This window comes from Copidosoma floridanum, unplaced genomic scaffold (assembly GCF_036245765.1).
Source record: "Copidosoma floridanum isolate Cflo_tuat_1 unplaced genomic scaffold, Cflo_Japanese_pri ptg000012l, whole genome shotgun sequence".
In the NCBI taxonomy this organism is placed as follows: Eukaryota; Metazoa; Arthropoda; class Insecta; order Hymenoptera; family Encyrtidae; genus Copidosoma; species Copidosoma floridanum.
The window spans coordinates 8616354-8640429 of record NW_028321889.1 but is presented as its reverse complement, the minus strand read 5'-3'; the positions used below and the strand labels follow the sequence as shown (position 1 = coordinate 8640429).

General features: G+C 37.9%; 1 protein-coding gene across 4 annotated transcripts; it reads left to right on the top strand.

Moving 5' to 3' along the window:
• The first annotated feature begins 641 nt into the window (after window positions 1-641).
• On the top strand, window positions 642-23164 carry Ndae1 (Na[+]-driven anion exchanger 1). 4 transcript variants are annotated; one of them, XM_089590562.1, is made up of 24 exons: window positions 642-1280; window positions 7737-7897; window positions 10080-10214; window positions 11422-11487; window positions 12033-12171; window positions 12255-12474; window positions 12559-12682; window positions 13109-13285; window positions 13847-13909; window positions 15033-15143; window positions 15856-15959; window positions 16037-16222; window positions 16315-16521; window positions 16597-17009; window positions 17092-17257; window positions 17327-17500; window positions 17611-17760; window positions 17828-18103; window positions 18173-18562; window positions 18651-18758; window positions 18831-18965; window positions 20792-20973; window positions 21038-21152; window positions 22246-23164. In XM_089590562.1, exons 1-24 carry the CDS (start codon window positions 1258-1260, stop codon window positions 22315-22317), a joined length of 3897 nt encoding a protein of 1298 aa, XP_089446688.1. In that variant the 5' UTR covers window positions 642-1257; the 3' UTR covers window positions 22318-23164. The 4 variants fall into 4 exon arrangements, with proteins under 4 accessions (XP_089446688.1, XP_014212758.2, XP_014212763.2 ...); XM_014357272.2 differs by lacking the exons at window positions 11422-11487; window positions 13847-13909 and having other exon boundaries at window positions 643-1280; XM_014357277.2 differs by lacking the exons at window positions 10080-10214; window positions 11422-11487; window positions 13847-13909 and having other exon boundaries at window positions 645-1280.
• Window positions 23165-24076: the final 912 nt, after the last annotated feature.

Genomic DNA, 24076 nt, shown 5'->3' with positions numbered 1-24076 from the left:
GCGAAGTAGCGATGGACTTTTTGGTCAGTTCTTTTGGATTCCTTGTGCACAATTGTTGCGCAATGCTTGGGTGGGTACACGCGCGAGTTAATTTAATTGAAAATGAGTAGGCATGTGGCTCGCTTACTTGGTTTCGTTTGCGAAACATTGCTAAAAAGGCATTCTCCTGTTCACCGGGTACAGTACAATAGATGCCACGCGTTACCGCAATTATATCGTACATCTCGCGTCTCACGGGTATAATGACCGAGAGTCGCGGTAGTGCGTTTTGCGCAAATCAACGCTAATTGCGGATCTCACCGCGACGGGCGTTTAAAAATATCGGCTTGGCTCGGCGAGGCCAAAGCCTCGATTCTAAAATAACGAAATCTCATTCACGTGCACAATTCACGATGCCTTCAACTCTCCCCAATTCCTCGATTACTTTTTTCCCTCCATTCCTTTTTTTCCACCTTCTCTACTCCCAGTACATCCAATATTTTACGTTGGCATGTAGCTCCTGAACACAACCATCCGAGACGCAAAGAGACGCAATTAGGTTGTATCTTTGTGAGTAGAGGGCGCCCATTTCTGTAGGCTTTGATAATATATATACATATATTGGGCCTTTATGCAACGCCGAACAGCCGTTGAAAAGGGAATTTAGGATGAGCCAAGCTCGAAGGGCTGAAAAGTTTACCGGAAGATGCGAGATCGGCTCGAACAAGATGTAATTTTTTTCCTCTCGTTTGGTGAAATCGAGCTACCCCTTCTCTTCGTACAACCGTCACGCGAAGTGCTTTCGAAATCAAACGTTTCTTTATCAAAACTACGGTCGCGCGTCTCCCCTGACCGCTCATGTATCGAACATCAGCCAACGGTAGCGGCGTACGCTAGCGCCAAATACCGGGCGAGCGATAAGTAGTAAACATTCAAAGTCAGTCGGCTCTCGGCACCGCGTCTGATCTGCACGCACCAGATGCAGCGCCCGCGAGTATATAAAACCACCAACAGTACCTCACTCGTGCTGTACTGCTGCCCAAAGTGCCCCATCTCCCACCGATGTCCCGACTCTAGCTTCGCCGATCTCACGTTTTCGCGCCACAAATAGCGGCCGCGCGAGCCAAATGCCCGAGTGAAGTGCGTATAGTGTTGTTGCTCTTGCTCCCCAAGTTCAGGAACGTGGCTCCGTCCGTGTGGGCGGGCTGATGCGGATATAAGTGTCGTCGTCGTCGAGGCTTAAGTTTTCGCCAGAAAAAGTGGGAAACTCTGCGGGAAATGAGCGGAAACTCCTTGGACAAGTACGACATTTCATTTCATTTTTTTTTTTTCACTCGAGACCTTTGATGCTGATTTTGTCTACTCTTGGGTCTCTTTGCGCATTTATTTGGAAAAACTTTGCTGTAGTTTTCACGAGCACTTTTGCCACTAATGCCTATACGCGACTTTACAAATTTTTCACTCAAATAAGCTGTATGGTTAAGAAAAAACAATATTATCTATACAAAAGACGCCAAGAAATGGAAATACAATTTTTCTACCTTGAAGCTCGAAGAAATTAAATAATACTTTTGAAATTGGTGCGAAAAACGTACATCGCAAAGCTATTTTTAAATTCGGGAGAAGAAAAGAAGTCGCCGAAAGGTGTGTATTATAAAAAATCTTCGTACACACATCGCAACATTAAAAAATTCTTCATGTGTTAAGTACACGTTTTATCATCAAAGTGACACATTGTTCAGTCAGCCTTTTCTTTACGCACTGATTCGGATTATCGCAGTAATAATGTTTTATCATCCTAATATTATAGTTACAACGCGATATCCAAATTCGATTAGATGTAATAGTTGAGATATATACTCGGTGCACGTAAGACAAAGAGCTCAAAAAATGGTTAAACTTTTTTTACACACATAGTTTTTCGGAGTCACTTGACGTTGCGATAATAATTATCAGACTGTCTCTTTATCTTCGCTTTGTGTTTGTGTGCCTTCAGTCGTAGTGCCTCACATTCGCGTGTTATAGTATTTTCTTTTCCTGTACAATTCACAATATTTATTCGGGAAATTCCATGTACCAGAAAAATATTTTAAAGTAGATGTTATTGGAGCATATAAAAAACGAGAGCGAACCATCGAATAGTATCAATAAAACTTGTACACCAACTGTCAATAAAGTGTGCGTGTTTATCATTGGTTTGTCGCACGTGGGCTTATCGATCCATGTGATATATTTTTCAATCGACAGTGAATAAAAAAAAAAAAAATCATCAAACAACCAAACTCCCACAGCTACTGACAGTTTCATCAAATTAAAATATTATTACAATACACGGATAACATCGTCATCCGTACCATACAGCGCACGCATAAGCGAAAAGAGGGACTCGTGCAATCCCATTGTCAGGCAGCATTCGCCGGGAGAAAGTCCCATGGCAGCATTTTCTCAGGGGGATGCACTGAGGATGGCATCTCTAGTTTCTGACCTAAAGCTACCCCCTCGGTTATTTCAGCGGAAAGCGCTCTGGTGTTTTACTTTGCGTTGCGTTTCTTAGTGCACCTCGACATAAACTCTTAAGGCCAAGGCCACATCACTATCTGGATTGGTATCACGATTACGTGTCGTTTTGCCATCTCATTGGTATTTTGGATGCAAGTAGGCTCTCGTAGGTGATCAGTATTCTTTTGGTATTTCGTTCAAGTTGGATAACAGGGACGCGTGTTTGGCGCCGGTAAGGCGACCATTTGGAAAAATGTTCCCAAAATTTAATCGAGGGACGCAGCAAAACCTCATGGAAATAAACTGTTAGTTACGAAATTTCCCCGTATGGTTGCAATTTTCATCGTTTCATTTCGTTAGTATTGAGGTAATGTTCAACGATTCAAATGTAACAAACACCGAACACTCGCTCGGCAAATAGCTGTGGACGCGTGCACGCGAAATTCGAGATGATTAATAGACATTTAATACACCACAGCGCGTACAATTACCGGACACTAAACGGAAAAGCCATCAATAAAATGACTACGTGGGAGCACACACAGGTATTAAATCATTAGATTTTGATATCCATGCACTCGGTGATCAGGAACGATTTATCATACTGCAAACTTGCACGCATTACGCGATATACAAGGCAGTAGGCTGGTCGATGAAAAAAAAAAAAAAAAAAAAAAAAAAAAAAAACTAGAAATTTATAGGCTCGTGAATTCGAACGCGCGAAAATGTAAGATACACATTCAAATGGGATATCGTGAAAGCTTCGATACACATCGGTATGTATGGAGTACGAGTAACAAGTTGTTATACTTTTTGTTTCCACTGTACGCAACTATGTATAGTCGTACACGTGTGTATGGGTATACCCACTAATAGTCTGCTGCACTTACCGAGTTGTCGAGGGGGGGAAGCGCGCGATTGAGGGACTTATCTGTACCTATACTTTGATTTCATTTCCACCCAACCATCGACATCTCGTATATACAAAGAAAACGAAAAATTTTTGTCTTCTTCCCGGCTTAATCGATTCGGACTCTGGAGTACAGCAGTAAAACCCACGATCTCCACGAGATCCCCGTAAAAGCAGATTGCAATGCAGCGGAAGAGCTTTAGGCGTCACGCGATCCCCTTCCAGTAATGACCATTGTTATTTACTGTTTGACGAAACATTATCCACCAGCGGGGAAACCCGAGGAGAAGGAGCAGTTGTTAACGCTCGCAAGGACTTTTTCATCGGACCTTGGCTGGCTCCCCGTCGAATGGCCCCCCCCCCCCCGGCCAATGAAGCGCTCATTCAAATTTCAAAGAGTCTCCGCTCGCCATCGGAACCCGTCGCGCGCATTAGCATTTGAACGGCTGATGCTTACAATCAGCCGCCGAGCGAGGGAAGCAACGCAAGGACCTCTGGCACCTTCTTCTCTTCTTCATTTGGAGCTTTCGGCCACGGTCGATCGAGTCTTTGGCAATTGTCGTTGCCAGTGTGTACGCCTACCCCAACTTCCGGAACTTTTTGCCTCCGAGAAGTCGCTCGTTACGGCGCCGATGACAATTAAAGTCCCATCAAGCTCGTACGCTTTTATTGATCGTCGTATACCTAAGCGCTGCAAAAAAGCCACGCCTGCAAATCCAATCAATTAATTTCGAGCGGTAGATGGATTTTTCTTTTTCTTTCGATTTTCTCTTTGCTCGATATTTCGAAAATTCATAGACTATGAAAATCTGAGCCGCTGCACTTGATGCGCGATTAGTCTTGATTTCTCCAGAGTACTCACCCGAGCGGGGGAGTGCAATCGCTAAGTGCAGGCGAGCGTCCCGCCACTTGATCGCTCGATAGCGTTTACATGCGTGCGTGTGTAAGAGACAACCCGCAGTGCATCAAGTTACCTATACATGTGTACATAAATAAGCAGAGTCGCTGGTACTATGTTCCCGTGTGTGTATGTGTACGCCCCCTACCGTCTATTTCATTAGATGGACAACGGCTTCCATTCAGTACGAAAAAGCTTCACGTATGGATAATCGTCGCAGGATAATTATCCACTTGACGACGCGTAATAGCTTGGCCAGTCAATACACACTGGCGCTCTTGACATTAGACAACACACATTTTTGGCGTGTGCCCTCCTCCTATTATTTACCTTACTGTTCGATATACACTGTATTGGCAAAATCGTTGATTATCATTGTTGGACAACATTAGTTCGGAGTACTCGTTACGAAGTGGATTAATTGAATTAAAAAAAAAAATAATAATAATAATAATAATAATAATAATAACAATGAAGAAAACGTTGAGTTTCCGTCTATTGTTTGTCAAACAAAGTTTGCATGTAAATAATGAAGAATAATTTCAGCTCTTCCGTGGCATCGCGTGGGTTTTCCTTGCCGCTAGATTTTGTCGGAGTGACTCGGCGAGACGGGTTTCGTTTCGTTTTTTTCGCCGGAGAAAACCAACCAACGGCAAAGTCTGCTCATTTTCGAAATGATCAATTATCCGAGAGAGATACGCTACGCGAAGCCAAAATAATCGCGACGAATTTTAAAACCACGTAGCACCGTATGGCAATTACAGTGACGCAACGCGCGCGGCATGATTGTCGTCTCGTAATATTATATCATTCATAATAGCCGAGTTTTTGTTGACGCATCGGTAACAAGCTTGCACTATTGCGCAATATACGGATACTCCGTATACACGCGCACGCACAGTAGAAAAGGCCAGAGAAGGAGGTGCAAAAGCGTTTATCGGATTGCAAAACAGTATAGGCAAAACACTCGCATTGAGCTGTCAGAGTGAATTTTGTTTTCTCCCCCCCCCCCCTCGCTGATCTGTAATTGCGAGCAAAGTGACGAGCACATAAAATTGTCATTTAAATCCAACTGTTTACCGCACGTATGCCAGATTCGTGGATGGATATCGTAAAATTACAATTCGCATTCATTAGTCGTCTCGGTCGAAGGCCGGCGAGGATTGCCTCTTTCCAATATATCTACCGACAGTCGCAAAGGAAAAAAATAATCACGGCGACACGTCAGAAACGATCGAACATAAAACAATACTTTGAAACCTCATCGGCCTTGCCGACGAGACGGAATTTGAATTATTATTCCCCTCACCTGTTATATCGCGCTGACGTAAAAATCGGGCCTTTGAAAGATCTTTATCGCGCAACGAGTGGAAACAAAAGTTTGTGTATATTTTAGTTTCTTGCATGTGGAGTCAAGTGCAAACCAGATGCTCGACTCGCCGCATCATTATGCGCGCACGTGTCATTATTGGCGAGCTATATTATCCTCGTCACTTGGGAAAGGAAAAGAGAAAAAAAAAAAAAAAAAAAAAAGTAGAGACTGACACACATTTTTATGCGAGTACCTACAGCTGCTGCGTCGAGATCTAAAAAGATGCGATGGCAAAATTACCGGCATTGTGCACCACGTGCTTTTTCAATTCTTGACCCAGTTACTACATACTATAGCTTATAATCACTGGTTGTGTTTACGCTCGGTACAGTCCAAACATCATCCTTGATTGAGTGATTTTACAACTCCCGAGTGAAGACACGTCGGCCGATTGAATCACGCGTTTAATTTCATCCGTACGGCCATTTTTAAGCGGATTCGGTTTTACAATCCTACGGCGTGAAGGCGCTTCGTCTAAATGGAGCCAAGTGCTTTTACCACATATTGTACACCATCAGTTTTGCGCGACCAACCTTTTTTTGCGAAGCTCCGGGAAAAATATCGGGCGCTAATGAGCCGAGTCGCTGCATCGATTACCTTGACGAATGCAACACGAGACACTCAACGAAACTTTGAATTTGGAGTGGATCTTTTGAATACTCTTCCGTTCGATTTTTTAAAACGTTATTTCATTTCTTTTTCGTAGTTGTTTGGTTACGTAACGCGTACATGTTTTTTTTTTTTTTTTTTTTTTTCCCAATAAAGTTTTCGGTTTTTTTTAATGGTTACATCAGAAGCGTGCAAAATTATTTGATCCTCGTGTCTCTTGATTACAATATTATAAGTATATTTAATGATTGAATTTACCCATTTAAAGTTTTCCGAAAAAAAATTTAGCGCTGCGTAGATGCTCTACATTTACTTTGCAGCCGACACGAGCAGACTAATACAGCTTGCAACACGAAATTGCACTTAAATTGAATTATCTCTCGTTTAGTGCGTACCTATTCTTTCGCTACTTTGCCTCGTGCATCAAAATCATCGGCATTGTCATTTTTTTTAGACAAACTACTGAAAAATCCAACGTCTCCTACAATCGAAGTTGATCAATCATCAGTCGAATCGCACGGGCAAACAGTTGCGAACAAAGTTCCCGTGATAAAACTTTGGAAACTCTATTCCACTCTACCCGAGGTTTCCGCGGAAAGTAAGTCCACGTAAAATATAAAATCAAACGCCAATAAATTGCACCTTGTTCTCGGAGCCGACCCACTTTCTCCTTGCGCATTGTCACAAAACAAAAAAACTTGATTCCTTTTCTCCCTGTGACCATGTTGCAAGTGTAACAGAGAGATATCTTTTTGGGTAATTGACAAGTTGCCGAACAATAGCCCGTGCCAGTCGGAACAAACGAGGTCACGATCAAGAGTCGTCACCTTGCGGGTAAACGCAGCCGCGTAATCGCGCGTACAGCCTCGCATCAGCCAGCCGCTGCAATTCATCAAAGCGGAGAAGCCATGGCCGGCGCATTAAGGCGTCGAAATTCTCGTCATCTGCCACATTTCTCTATCCGTCGCACCAATTGCGAAACCACAGCACGGCACCCCGGCGTTTCCGTCCAGCGCGCACAAAGTCTCGAATTTGTCCATTATCCTCCGCTACTACCTTCACAGCTTCAAGCTCGTGAGCCGAGAGATACTCTACTTTTCCTCTTTTTCGAAGAAGCGAGGTGGACGACTGCGTTCCGACCGTTGGCGCGGAAAAGTTGGCAGTAGAGCCCAGCTCGATTACCAAACTCTCGCCAGAGCTCCCCACTGTTGGCCGGACGGTCTTCGACTTGAATTTTAATTGAAACTCCGGTAGATCGGGTGGAAACAAAAACCCAAGGATTGGCTGCCTCGAGTGGAACCGTCCGAAATCGTAGAGATGATCAATCATTTGCTTTCATAAGTAGCCCCGGGGCGTTGTTTGCACTCGTAGGCCCAAAGGCGTATCGGCCGCGACTCTGTTAATCAAGGGTGTATATTATATATAAGCCCTGACTGTTTGTAAATGTTTTTTCATATTTCGTATTTCAGACCGTGGATGCAGCCGGGCGCAGGGAGCGGAGGTGGCGGGGCCCACCACCAACAACCTACCGGCCAAGGGGGTGGCGGAACGGGGGACGATGAAGCTCCCAAAGATCCGGGGGCTCGCATCACTCACCAGTCCCATCAGTACACCGAGAAGGACTTTGAAGGTAATGGGAACTTTATTGTGTGCCCCTGCATTATCTCTGTTGCTGAAACTCGACCAATTAAAGACTAACAAGCCTCATCGTGACTATACCAACGACTAACTGTAACCTCGTGCCTTTTGCATTTAAAAATAACACGAGTTCAAAACTTTTTCGCTGAACTAACTGTTCCCTCGACTCTAACGAGAAACCTACTAACGAAAGCATCGCATGAAATTTCGCAAATAAACAAAAAAAGGATCGACCGGTGTTTGTGCGGGTCAATCTGGAAGACGAGCGGCGAGTGTCGGGTGAAATAGAGTCAGCAAACGCAGTCGACCTAATCGCGGGATGGACTTTTTGCTCGAGTGACATTTATTGGTCCGGAAGAACGACAACGTGCCGGTGGGAGATAGATCGAGTTGGGGAGAAGGGGGGAGGGGCGCACGTCCTTACAGGTATATAGGTCGGTCTCACGAATCTGGCTTCTGCGTGTATAGGAGTGCACGCGTGGCCGAGTACGCGATATAAAGAAAGAAGTGCTTCAAAAATCGTTAGGCTCGTCACGCCACGCAACTCCGTCATATCAGCCTGTACGCTTCATTATGACACCGAGGGCGGATCGAGTCCTCTCTCTCTTTCTTGCTTCATTCCGTTGATGCGCGAGCGGTGCTCAAAGCCGTGTGCCGCGGACGACGAGAGATAAGTAGAGAGGTTGCAGTGGCAAAAGTGGATAGAAAAATCGAGGTAAATCGATAGGCTGCATTTACAAGAGCACTAGTTTCTCTTCCACTTATTCTCGGCTTCTTTGTCAGCTCAAATGAGAGAGAGAGAGAGTGAGAGGGGCAGCCGTGACTTTGATTTACTTACGCTCTCCTTCTTGCAGTCCCGCAACAATAACTCACTCCCCAACGTCCGTACATGTACTTATACATGTACAATATATCCTTTTTTTCACTTTCAGTCTGTTTCCCCGCACGTCAGCTTAGCTTTAAATATTTTTCACCACCTCTAGCTCGCCTTTACTTATGTTACCGCGCATATGTTGTCCTTTACTTTGGTCACGATCGAACAAATGTGCTACTCGTTGTGGCCTTTGCGTTTTACAGAATCAATGTGTGCGATTTTTAACTGATGTGGTATTTGAATGAAATTCATTCTCTTGCCTCTCGCTGACAAAAGGGCAAGTATTGGATAGAGTAAGGCGATTATTGGCTCTAGATTGTGTGGGTGGTGGAAAAATTTTGCTACCCAAATTTTGTCGTTCTGATGACAAAAGCTTACGATACAGGACACCCATTAAGGTTTGTTTTTTAGATACGAGTACTTCATTATTTTCTTGGAGCAATGGTGTAACCTCACGTAGATCGTATGGTTTAGAAGTGCAACAAGAGGGGGGGGGGCACGAATGGTATCTATTTTTATGCATTTGTCTACAAATAGCTTCGTTTTCATGCAAGTTTTATTCAAGATGGTAATTTCAGATCTCTGAAGAAAAAATTTTAGTTTTGCTACGCTAATAGTTTGTAGAGACGAGATAAACTGGATACCTCGAAACGGAAAACCTTTGGACCTTTTTAAGGCCTCAAAATTATAAAAAATTTACACCTTCTTACGATTGAAAAAAAATTAGTGAAAAATATTAAAAATTAATTCCAAACAGTAGCTTGAAATATTTCAATCCTGTACATTTTTACCATTAATAGTAAAAAATTAGCGTTTGTCCGTTTTTTCTTAAAAGACAATTATAATTTATAAATACAAAAATTATAGTTTTTTCTCTGTTGATTCGATAAAAAAGTTTAATGACTTGAATCAATGCTGCTACTTGTTTTTTCATTAAATCAATCTTACCGAATAACCCAGAAAGAAGTGTTCGACAAACACATTTAACAACTACGATCTTACGACCGATACATTAATCAATCAAATCGTAAAACGAACGAGTACAAAACGTCTGACTGTGTACGTGGAAGGATCTCTCCACTCCTCTATCGAAAAAAAAAAGGTAGACAGAAAGAATGAAACGGTACATTTATCAAGCGGTCTTCGACGGCCGACGGGAAAAATGACAAACGAGCTGGTAGTTCGGACTTGTAAAATCAAATCGAGACCGAATCCTCCAACGCGTTGTACACGTCGGATACGCACCCCAAGTTGTACCAGCAGGGGTAGGGTGGTACTCCTTCATCCCCTTGGTTTTTAGGTCACCGAGCGCACACCGTCTACGTGGGTGTTCATTTGCCTGGCGAGCGCAGGCATAGACGACACCATAAGCACCACCACTCGCGCGGTGGCAATGGCTACGGCAAGGAGGACGGCTCCGAGGGCGACCGACCCAGTGAGTATCTCAATATATCGCCAATGTTGCCGTTATTATTGTACGTTACTTTACTTTTGATTTTTATTTCTTTCGCCACTTCCTTGTGTCCTTCCACTCTGGTACTATTTTCGCGGGAGGCAGAGACACTCGCGTCTAACGATTCGCGATTTACGGCTGATTCATGTGCGTTTTTAAACCTGGGTATGGTAATCGCCTTCGACTTTTCGCGTCGGGTGGTAGTTAAATTCAGAACCAACGACCGATTGATTTATACTCCATACCCAGTTTGAACTATTTGGCTTTGCCGTAATAACATTGAATCGCTGTTTTGAATGGAGTAATATATAATCTACGCGTTCGTCCCGATCAATGACCGCCATCTACGGGCGTATGTATACATAATATATGTACGCGATTGCAAGAAACTGCACACAAAAGTACGTGGCAGCGAGCCAACCACTTGCTATAAGACTCGAAAATGAGGCCGTTCACCTCGAAGGCAGTGCTCAGTGCACGTGAGCTGGAAAATTGAAATGGGAAGCTGCAATTACAGCTTGAAGTATTGATAACCTGTTGAGGATGGTGCCGGTCAGAGCCCGGGTTACCCCGAAAAAGCAATCAACTCTTTTCAATCGAGTCGCATTTGTGAAGAAACAACGACGTGATTACTTTGCCATGTAAACCTGCTTTAGTCGCTCGAAATAGATTATCTTTCTCCGCGTTGACCTTTTAGCGAGCCGTTGGATTAATTTTTCGCTCGAGTAAACGATGTCGCTTGCCAGTCCGGAAAACGCTCGCTTCGAGACCCCCTCCTGTTTTGTAAATAATCTCGCGAACCATCACTCCAAGTAGCTACGCCGAGAAAAATTAGCCCAAGCTCGTAGATTATAGCTTTTCATCACAACGTATTATATAAATTAATTGCCGCATGCCGAGTCGAGACGAGGAAATTCATACTAGATAAAGAGTAGTGTAGACTAGCAAACACATGAGGGGGATACAATTTCGTGATACCATCGCAACAGCTCGCTCTGCAATGGTACCTTCTCGCGAATCAATAAGAGACTGGAGAAGCAACGACACGAGCTTTTCAATCGGAAATGGGAAAATCGGGAACTGGACGTAGAAAGGGGGCCTTCATTAGTGCTGTAGTTTTTAAGTACAAGCGTGCATGCACCTACAGCGTAACCTTATCAATATCGTGTGTTTCTCATTGGCATTACAGGGCAATTGCTGATGGCGCGCAGGGGTCGGCTTGCGAGTATCTGCGATCTTGACAATGAATTTATATGTAAGCCACACTCGACGCACTGATGTAATCAGCGCGAGCACGAATTTCCATAGTTTTGTTGTTGATGGACGTACGCACCTACTCACAGCTTTTCGTCGCATGCTTCGCTTTGACTAACTATCCTTACAATGCATGTCAACACCTTGGGCGCTCGCAAAGTAGTACACATTGATTCTCATTTTTCATAAGTATATGGTTGCAATAATCCCGAAGTATTTATACCTCGTATGTATATTTCTTAGTGCATGACAACGCAACTTTCTCTCTTTTAGATGTATCCAGTATTTAAATGCACAGGCCACTGGTGCCATCAAGCAGCAATTATTACGTTATTTGTTAATTTTTTTTTTTCTTTTTTTTTTTTTTTTCAATGCAGCATTGACTTGAGGAACATGTACATTCTTATTTTGTGTCATCTGTTCGCTCTATCTTAACGATATAATTTTTGTATTTCAATTTTTTAAGAACGTTACTTGAAATATATTTTCTCGTTCAAGTAGTTTTAATTCGCTTATACAATCGAGTCTCGAATGATTCTCTTGCAGTCACGCCTCCCGCTCAGAGAGTTCAGTTTATTCTGGGGGAAGATGTCGGAGACGACGCGCACGAGTCACATCCTCTCTTTTCCGAGATGGAGGAACTCGTCAAAGACGGGGACGAGATGGAGTGGAAGGAAACCGCCAGGTTACCTTATTTTAGCGAGTTTTCTAAATAATAGCCACGTTCAATTGGTTTCGTTCCCTTTTGTGATGAACATTCATTTGCAGATGGATTAAGTTTGAGGAGGACGTCGAGGAAGGGGGGAACCGTTGGAGCAAACCTCACGTAGCCACTTTATCACTGCACTCGCTCTTTGAGCTGAGAAGTTTGTTGCTGAACGGTACGGTCATGCTGGACATGGAGGCAAGCGGCCTGGAACAAATCACGGACCTCGTTCTCGACAATATGATCAACAAAAATGTCCTCTCTGTCGACGTCAAAGACAAAGTCAGTTTACATTGGCAACTGAATTTATCAATAATTTTTTTCTTCTCAGATATACGTGAAAATTCATTATTTCATTTGATAAAGGTACGAGAAGCCCTGTTGGTTCGGCATCGACATCAATTTGAGAGACGCAAGGATAACAACATGTCCAAACTACCAATCATACGATCACTGGCTGAAATTGGACGCAACCATTCGTCATCGAAGAGTAAGTTTTTATTTAGGTTGTCCACAAATATAATTATTATTACTGTCACTGCCAAGTCAAGTGTCTACTTTAACGAAACAACTTATGTTTACAATTTATTACTCAATACTCCAACTTCGGATGAACGATTCCAACATGAAGTACAAGAACGAAACTCGAGGGATTCCCAGAGACAGTTACATTTTCCACATTATATTCTACTGTTATTATTTTCCTTTTATGTTTGATTTTATTTCATTTCATGATTTTCTATAAGTTTAATTAGATATTTTATTTTTATGGTTTACTTTAGTTTATAATTTTATTTATTTAAGATTTTAATTTAATTCCGTTGTAATTAGCAATGGAAGTATTTTTATTTATTTTTTAAAAAACACAATACTTTACACAACACCTAAAACACATGCGATTCCCAAACCTTTGCAGATTGTGACTGTACATGTGGTATGCATGCCTTGTTGACATCAGATTTCCAGGATCGACGTGACAATGGAGACGCTTATGCTTCTGCCGTTGCTCGGAGCACGAGCTGTCCCAATTCAAATACTGCCCTACTCTCCAAAGAGGCAAAAGACCTTAAAGGCCCTTATCTCTTGGTTCCAGGTATATTTAGGCCAGTTGCTAATTTTAAAGGCCTTCCTCGACTAACTTCGACAGCTTATCTGCGCTACATGACTTCCCCATCAAATTCATTCACAGTTTCGAAATTTCTTCATATTGCGAGCGTGACTTGAGGAATATTTTCACAAAAAATTTGGAACATTTATGAACGAGTTTCACTTACAGTACTGTTACTCCACAAATATGCTCGCAATATGGATGGTATAAGCATACATTGTACTTAAAAATGCTTTAATCGCCAATAATGTGCTCATAAAGTAGATAGATTACTAATTTAGTAAAGTAAGCACTAACAGCTGTTTCTGTATAACCAATGCTTCAAAAAATTATCCTGTTTCAAAAAAAGATTAATTACTGTGTAACTTGAGGCTATTAAAGTGTTGATTTGAAATTTTTGCGAAAATTACCTGGGAACAGGACACATCGAAAAGCTTCGTTTGAGTAATTCAATCATTTGTTTTAACTGAAAATTATAATAAGAACGCTAAACCTAAAATCATTATCAAACTATAAACGATTCATTTTTTAATACTGTTTTGATAGATGATTATGGGATTCCCTACGTGGTGGGTTTTACAACCTGGTTCGCAATGTGTCCGCTAAAAGGTTAGGATTGTAAAAACTCTTGGAAATGAGAAAATCTATAAGTTATTGTAAACCATTTTCTTTATCTCCTTCTTCTTCTTTGGTGTTTGTCTACCTACGTTTTAAAAACTGAAATTTTGAAGTTGCACACCTGATTTTTCTTCAATCAAGTTATATTGTCTTCTTTCCATGTTTAGTTAGCAAACTGTAATAAACTCCTTTTTTATCTTCACTGTCATCATTATCATCTTCATATTATCATTATTTATAGTCGTCCACTTTGTGACACATAATTATAAATGATTTATTACTAATGTTTCAATTTATATTACCATACCACATTACCATGTTAAATTACGTAAAATAATTTTAATCAACGTTTTGTATTATAGTATTGAATATCGGCTCGAAACTTTTTTATCTGATTGACCTTATCGTAATAAGAAAAATATCAAGAATTAAACCTAGGACTTCTTGATTATCCGAGCAACCTCTTTGATGTCAACTTCACCTAATCAAAAACGTTTTATCGGAAGTTAGCATCGTTTCTTAATTTAAAACGATTTGTGAAAAAGCAAAAAATTTTTATAATTCAGACCTTGATAGTTTCCACCATCAAACATGTATTGAAGGCATATTGCGTATTTCTCAACTGACTTTATAAAGATGTGACTGAATTATGCACATTTAATGGTACCTTTTAAATGATGTCACTGAGCATGATGTTTTCCATTATTGTACGTAATTGTAATATTTTTCTATATGGGTAATGTTAGAGTCTCTTTTGCAGTCGATGCAAATATCATCATGATTTATTTGTACAGAACACATTCACACAATCGTATATCGAGCATCATACTGTCACTATTTGTAAATTACGATTTTTTTTCAAAACGTTTAATTTATTGTAGGATATTTTAACTAATCCAAAGATATGATAATGCACGACATTAAAAAATTACTTAATGCTAATATCTTTACAATGTCCAAGACATAACAAAAGTTTGTTGTTAAAAAAAGTAATTGATTATAAAAAATGAGTATAAATAATTTTGGCTTAATTTAACATACCTTCAGACGCGAGAACCTACTGACCGTGGTAGACAAGAAATACGTTAGCCGTTATGTATTTGGTACTTTATAGTGGAAGAATCAAATTCTGCACCGGCTATCGCTGCCTCAATGGGTCAGGGTGGTGGTGGTGGTGCAGGACTGAATCCAAGTGGCCGCTTTTTAACGATACCCGGTAACCCTGGTAATTCGAACTTATAAGGCTTGCCATTTATATCGAACCCTGCTAGATTAGTACTTAGCTCTCCAAACATCGCAAATTCCAAAAAAAGGTCATTTCAAAATACACCCGCCTGTACTTGTATAATGCATACCGGTTTGAAGTACGACAAAAAAGTTTCATCAACTCATTTGGAAAATCATTAGAAATATTTTTTTTAAATTTATTATCACAAATATTTTTTATTTTATTAGAAATTATGTCAAAGGATGCATGACAGTGTGCAAAATGGTTACAAAAATCATTCAAATAATAAGAACAAATGTGATTAATTCATTTAGTTAAGCAGTAACTTCATTAAGGGAGTTAAAACTATTGTTTAGTAGATTGAAAACTTTCACGACCTTTAAATTTTAAGTATTAAAAATAAAGAGAAAATTTATGTCGTGCTTCAACCAGCTTATTGAATTTAGAAAAAAATGAACGGGTAAAAAATTTTAAGAAACATTTCATGAATGTTGGAAATCGTTACTAAAAGCATGTAGCATGCTTAAGCTTGGCTGTACCGAGGTGCAGGTCATTACCATATTATTGGCTACATTGCATGTTTAATTAAAGGTAAAGGGCTTCACAAGCTTCGAAATTCTATTTGTCAATAGAAGCAAAATAAAATTTTGTACGCGGTAATACAGCTTAAGCTAAAAATGCGGTAGGCAGTAAGCTAGTTATTTTTCAGGTCAAGAAACTGGACAGATGGGTATGGATCGAAGTCCTAGCAGTATTTCCATTAGTAGGAATCATAGTGCGAGTGCGTTGGAAAATGGAGACTCGAATCACAGGGTTGGTAATTTAAAAAACGTATTGCAAGTTTTGTGAAGTACATTATTTTTTTGTTTTTTAAGTAACACTCATTTTAGGGTAATACACACTTTATGCGAAAAATACCTGCCGGAGCTGAGGCGAGTAATATTTTGGTTGGAGAAGTCGATTTTCTGGATAAAACCATATCTGCCTTCATCCGTCTTAGTCAAGCGAGTATTATGGGCGATCTAACAGAGGTGCCCGTACCCACGAGATTCATTTTTGTATTATTAGGTCCATCGGTACGTAATTCAAAATTTTACGTAAAAATAGTAAAAAATCTAATTTATCAACAGAAGAAAAAAATTACTTTGATTTTGAAACAAATTTACAGGGTGGCATTTCAAATTTTCACGAAATAGGACGAGCTATGGCAACTTTGATGTCAGATGAGGTCTTCCATGATGTAGCTTACAAAGCTAAAAACAGAAACCATTTATTAGCCGGAATAGATGAATTTCTCGATGCGGTCACTGTCCTACCCCCGGGTGAGTGGGACCCAACTATTAGAATAGAACCACCTGCTGCAATTCCTTCTCAAGTACGTACACTTTTTAACGTTTAACCTAAATCATCTCAAGTGCAGTCAGTTCGAAAGTAAAATTTTTATATCTAGGATACCAGGAAAAGACCAAAGGAAGAAAAATTGAAAGAAGACATCGACGAGGAGGCAGATGAACAAAAACTACGAGAAGAGTCTGGGCTTTCCCGGACCGGCAAGCTTTTTGGTGGATTGATAAATGATATTAAACGAAAAGCTCCATTTTATATCTCTGATTTCAAAGATGCCTTGGCAATTCAATGCGTGGCCTCATTCATTTTTCTCTACTTTGCCTGTCTCTCACCTATCATTACATTTGGTGGCCTTCTCAGCGAAGCCACTGGCAAAAACATGGCTGCTATGGAATCTCTTGTTTCTGGATTCGTATGCGGTATTGGGTATGGCTTTTTTTCTGGACAACCGCTCACTATATTAGGTTCCACAGGACCAGTGCTCGTTTTCGAGACGATTGTTTTTGAATTTTGCAAGTAAGTTTAATTGTAAATTGTTTATTTTGATGCTTATCCACTGTTACTTTCACGCTTTAACGTGTCTTTGTATTTCTTATAGGAAATTAAGTTGGAATTACATGTCGTTTCGGTTTTGGATCGGTTCATGGATTGCTTTTATTTTAATAGTTCTTGTAGCTATTGATGCAAGTGCATTTGTTTGTTATATAACAAGATTTACTGAAGAAAATTTTGCTACATTGATAGCTTTCATTTTCATTTATAAGGTTGGAGTTTTTATTTTCAAACTCGACTTCGTTGCATTTTTAATAAAATTTATGTAATTAAATTTTTAGGCAATAGAAAACGTCTTATCTATTGGAAAAAAATTCCCTATGCACACCCATGTTGGCGAAAATTTAAGTTACGAATGCATGTGTAAACCTCCAAATAATACATACAATAACTTCAACCTGTTTCCTCCGACTCAAAGTGTCAATTGGACTGCATTGGATAAAATAGCATGTCAGGTAAATATGCTTAAGAAATTTCAAGAATCAGCGCATTTGGCCTATTCTCAAATTATAACTTATTGATAAATTTTTTCCTTTTAATCGTTTTTTCTTTCTTTCTTTTCAAGAATTACAATGGCACATTAGTAGGAGACGGATGTAATACAGCTCAATACGTACCCGATGTGTTCCTGATGTCAATTATTCTTTTCATAGGTACTTTCTTGATTTCGGTGCAATTAAAAGATTTTAAAAATGCTCTTTTCTTTCCCTCAAAGGTAATATACGATTACGTTTTTATTTGGTAATAATAAATGTGATAATTGTAAAACGTAATTGTTTTAGGTGCGACAAGTGTTTAGTGATTTTGCAGTTATAATAGCTATTTTTTCAATGTCGGCTTTAGACTATTTTGTCGGCATTGGTACACCAAAATTGGAAGTGCCCGTTGAGTTCAAGCCAACTTTAGAAGGGCGAGGCTGGATTATATGGCCATTTAACGAAAATCCGTGGTGGAGTGCGGTCATAGCTTCTTTGCCAGCTGTATTAGGAACTATATTAATATTTATGGATCAACAAATTACAGCCGTCATTGTAAACAGGAAAGAAAATAAATTAAAAGTTCGTATGAATGAAGTATAGTTAACGCCAGTGATCGATCAAATGGTAAAAATTTTTTCATCCTTACAGAAAGGTTGCGGCTATCATTTAGACCTCTTTGTTTTGGCCATCCTTATAGAAATATGTTCTATAATGGGCCTTCCTTGGTTCGTGGCTGCCACAGTACTTTCTATCAACCACGTGAATTCATTGAAATTAGAATCTGAATGTGCGGCTCCGGGTGAAAAACCACAGTTTTTAGGTGTACGTGAGCAGAGAGTGACTCACATATTGATTTTTTTAATGATTGGCTGTTCAGTTTTGCTAACTCCGATGTTAAGCCATATACCAATGCCCGTGCTGTTTGGTGTATTTCTGTACATGGGTGTAGCGTCATTAAAAGGGCTACAATTTTTCGACAGAATCCTTATTACCTTCATGCCAGCAAAATATCAGCCAGATTACATGTTTCTTCGGCAGGTAAAGTATATCAAATACTCTTACAGCTGAAGTTTCACTACTTATTTACATGTTTTCAACCTTTGTTTGATTTTTTTTTTCTTTACAGGTACCTATAAAACGAGTACACATGTTTACTTTTATACAACTCACCTGCCTTATATGTCTTTGGGTCATTAAGTCATTCAGCAGCACATCTATTCTTTTTCCGTTAATGGTAAGTGTAAACACTATAAAAAATTAATAAGATATCCATTTACGATTCATGAAAAATTTGCGTATTTTACAGTTGGTCGTAATGATTGGTATAAGAAAATTACTTGATTTAGTCTTTACACAGCGAGAACTGAAGATTTTAGATGACGTAATGCCCGAGCCACATAAAAAACATGCCGAAGACCTTCTCCAATTGGAGAATGGCGAGGTTAGCACTGCGACTAAAATATTAAGAGCAATTACTTGTAAATAGCACATGAGCAGTGATCCCAGGCCTTCATGTCCTGTGGTCACTTTAGCTCTTTGCGACCACAAAAATACCACGCTTTATGGTGGGAACACTTAATTTAGAAAACTTATTTTTGTTAATCATATGATTTTTATGTTGTATTTAATTTTACATGCGTTTCATTAATTTTTTTTTTTTTCCACCACGACCGGCCTATTAATGAGCACGAAGAAATATCATAATTTTTTTTGTCAGATAGAAAATGATAAGTAAACCATTGCAGTGGATTTGTTAATGTAATTATAAAAAATAGGTAATAAATTGTGCTAACTGTACTGGACAAAATTTTTTTGCCCAGTACAGAAAAAAATTCTATGATACAGAATCAGTATTAAAAGAATTGTTACGAATTCTGATCGTAAATAATTTGAGTGTAGCCATGGCTCGCGCAGATGATTATCTTTGTATTGTGCCAATGACAAATACTGTTTAAAATAAGTAAACACACACATTTACTACTTATGAAATCCCTTGTAAAATGTTTTCGGCCTTGAATCAATATATTTATAGATTAAAATTTTCGATGGTAAAGTAAATTAATATTTTCAATAACGTGGCCGAAAATTAATTGTGAGGGATCGAAAATAGACAGTTTTGCGTTATAAACGAAACAACGTTCAGATAATTTTTACTGAAGATTTTACAACGAGATTTTGTAAATCCAACTTTAATACATACGTGCCGTTTTTTATGATCTAAGATTTTATAAACTAGCGCTGCTATGGGGAATTTTGATAAAATAATAATAATAGCACGTGATCTCTACATCATATGATAAATATTACATTTAAATCAAAACGCGAGACTGTCATGGAGAATGAACCTTAACGTGCAATATGATAATACACTTTGAGATTGCAAACATCATCATTAGTTCAACAAAATAATAATTTTGGTATGCAAGTGAGCCAACCGATTACATTACAATGTGTCATTCGCCAATATTATACACATCAATACACAAGTATTTTTACATGTTAGTGCTCTTTTTTCATGTAAATACACTATAAATTTGATCACCCAATATATATATTTTTCGATGTCAGTTCCTTAAAAGTTTGTAGCACCTTTTTTCCTTAAATTGTTGTTAATAAAAGAATCAAGCTAAATTATAGAATTACTATGTCGTACTTGGAATTTTACGTTTTTTTTCCACATCTTAAAAATATTTGAAAAAACACTATGAACCCAGAGTTAGCTTGATTCTTCTTTTAAAACATACTTTTTCCTTTAATTTCTCAAGTTTTGAGCAATATTTGTTCTCACCAATTCACTCTATGTCTGGATTTAATTTTTGAGGTATGAAGTATTTTTTTATTAAAAACTTTTAAGCCTGAAATAGGCGAATAGATTTAGTTATCGCTGTAATGCTGCTTTATTTTCATTAAACATAAAAGTAGTCAAAAAGTTATCTTCGTCACATTCATGAATATTCTACTGAATACATGCGTGCAAGAAATATGTGCACTTCCATCATTAAATAGTTAAAGTGAGGAGTTTAAAGACTACATCACCATGAGATGAACATGCACTATGATAGTCGACCAATATTCCTACTGTCCATCATCGGTACGTTATATCAAAAAAGCACCAACCTACCTACCTGTAGTACGTGTACTGGCATCGAATCTCGCAGTCCATCTTAATCGTCATTTGACAATGCATGGATTATTATTGCTTTTTAATGATTTCATTGTTTAAATGCTCTATTAAACGAGCATTGCCTTTTCTGGCTAATTCTTTAGGATCACGAATCAATCGGCTTTGCTTCTTCTGGAAACCTACAAATTTCTTTGGCGAATGGAAACATAATGAAAATTCCTTTGACAAGTATTAATATCAGTGAGGAAGTCAATAAAACTGGTATCTGGCAACAGGTCAACGAAGGAAATGATAAGTCCAAACAGCAACCTAACAAGATGATCAAGTAAGTTCACCAAGAAAATTATCATACGTAATAAATGAAATTGGCTAATAGTGGAAAATTATAGTGTAGGCAAACAAAAAAAAAATTCGAAGAAAGATGCCGTACTATCAACAGATGAGACAACGAGGCTTACCACTATGACAGAAGAAGATGAGGATGACGGTGGAATATCAATCAAGGTGAAAAATATTACCAACTCTAAATTTTAATCACCACAACCACTACAACTTCTTCTACTACAACTACTTTCAAGATAAATAATACACGGCAAGAGCACGATTACACGGGCATGCGACATAAACTAATGTTACACAGCTGTGAGTAAAATTCACACAAATGAAAGCAGGAGCTTACACGAATCAGTCACTTTGGATTAATGTAGTTGTTTTTCTTTTATTAGAACTGTTTGATTATACATCATGGACTCATTATTGAACTTCTGAATGAATTTTTTAAAGTTCATACTCCATATCGTTGTTAATTGTTAGCATTGTTTTCAAAAATTGTATTGTAATTGTGATAGTTATTGTATTTGTCTCAGCTTTCTGAATGAATATTTTAAGTTGAGAGTATTGTTGAAATTATGCCTTGACCATTACTTTTTAACAACATTAACAGCACTACAAGCAAACTCTGATCCTCAATAACGCATATTGATATTAAAAGTTACAAAAAATTTGAAATGCACAAATCTTTTCAGATACAATCAAAACAAGTAAAAAATATTTAATGTAAGTTTATTTCTTCTAAATTAGCTTCAAAACAAGTATATGTGAAATTTTTGCATTTTGCCTCGGTGCTGGTCGTTTGCGAATTAAAGTTAACCCTTAACTAAGGACTTATGGAAGTGCCAAAAAATAAGTGATAATTTACATGCCAATCAAAGTGTTGTAATTCAAGTGCTTAATTAAGGGTTTAACTGATGTTGCTTCGCTTTTATGTGTAGTTGCTATAAATTAATGTTCATATATATGGCACCAAATGACAGTGTGAAACTACAAAAAACTAAAATAATAAGAAACTCATATCACAAATATTATTCATGCTGATGCATCAAATCCACATTATCATTTTTAAATTGACATTTCCGGTTATACAAGGAGCGTCTAAAATATTTTCTAAAAAACTTTATTGAGTATCAACAGACAAATTAAACTTTTTCTAGTGTTCTATTACGTGCTTTATAGCTTGATTATGCGGATACATATGTTTGAGTTATGGAGTACAGCGATAATGTTTTAGGTGTATAGGTATTCGTTTTTTTTATTACAGGTAAACTTGATACGATCGAAAGATACTAGCCCTTTCAAGGCAAATGGTTCTTCTGCCGAAACTTCCGTCTGAATGTGTAAGAAAATTGTGTAATAAGATATAATGTAATAAAATATAAGGAAAACTTTAAAACGGACTATACTTGCATCGTATACTGACTTGCATCGTATATGTTTTAAGTATACTTGTAGTAAAGTGAAAAAATATCGGAAGATCTGTGAAATGTTAAAAAGTAATTACATTAATTAAACATCGCATTAGTACTAAACAGCGAATCGTAAGCGCAAAGCGTAATATGATATGAACATAAAAAAGAACAGTCATCACTTATCGAATATTTATGATTTCCATTATTTCATAGAGATGCTAAAATTATTAACAAAAACATTTCCTCACTTCACAATGATATTAGTGTGCGCGGTGAAAGTATAATTACGTAACGTGTCTTCGGAGAAAGTTTTATAATTAAGAGGCTCCAGAATAAGTGCATGATTTGTACGAAATAATTTAAGCTCATAATATGAAAAATTGAGATCTCATTGTGCATCACACTTTAAATTAGTAATCTGTATAATCACGCGCATTAAAAAAATTTATTTGATAAACTTTAATCATTTGAGTATTAAAAAAGTTTTTTAATACCAACTAATAATGATTATGACGTATAAAAATTTTTATTGCATTTTTCACAAAGACGCACATCAAAATGTATGGATTAGTTGCCTTTCTAGTCATATAGATACGTAATGTGGAAAATATAATAAGAAAATTTTTTAATAATGTTGAGACTTGTAAAACTTGTTTTTAATAGTTATAAAAAAATGAATTAAAAATCGAATTCGACTATAAAAAAATCAAGAAACCCCAACTAAGTGCTTCCTTTTGAAATCCTTGAAAAAAAACATCACCTCACATGTACAAAAGTTAACGATGATATTGTATGAAATTCCTTACAGTAAAATTATTTCAAATTTTGAAAAGAGATTTTCTAATGCTAACTGATCTGTAAGGCAAATAAATTACGCATTTAAGATTATGAGAAATGTTACTTACTTTTTTTTTTAATGTTTGCAAATCAGTTAACTTACATTAGTTTTACGTTAATTCATTCATATTAATAGATATGATTAATTTAATGCTGGAAAATCAGACTAACATTTAAACTTTAATCAGTGAGATTTTTGTACTCCTTTAACTACGAATACATAAATATAACATTGTTTTTAAGATGTGCTAACACCATATTTACTGATCTTAACGTGTAATAAATTTGTTAAGCATTAACTAAAATAAGTCAAGTTTAATTAGAGTAATCGTATGATTTTTTTGTATTTACATAAAAAATTTTAATGCGTGAGGCATAAAAAAGTATTAGTATTATTTGGTTGTGATTAGAAAGTAATCATACGTCAAACAAGTAATGATTAAAGCTTGTGAATTCCATGAACAAAAATTCGTTGCAAGTACAATATTTTAGTGCAATTTTTTATTATTTTTCTACACTTTTATTTATACCACATACAGTATTTTACAAATTGTAACTATATGCAACTGGATAAAGCTAGATGTCATTGAAGTATTATAGGTGGGTTATCAGTTATCAAATTTTATCATCATGCATTGTTAATACTATATTTTATACGGCGAAAATAGCAAAATAATGTTTGATATTTCTGGCGCCAAACTGTATTGATGTAAATAAAAAAATTCGTGTATAGATTAGAGCAAACATTATTAATGTAATAAAATATTATTGATACAAGCTTCTGAAGTCTTATTTATTACGTCATGTTATCATCAATTTAAAAATTAATTGCTCTATTCTATTAGA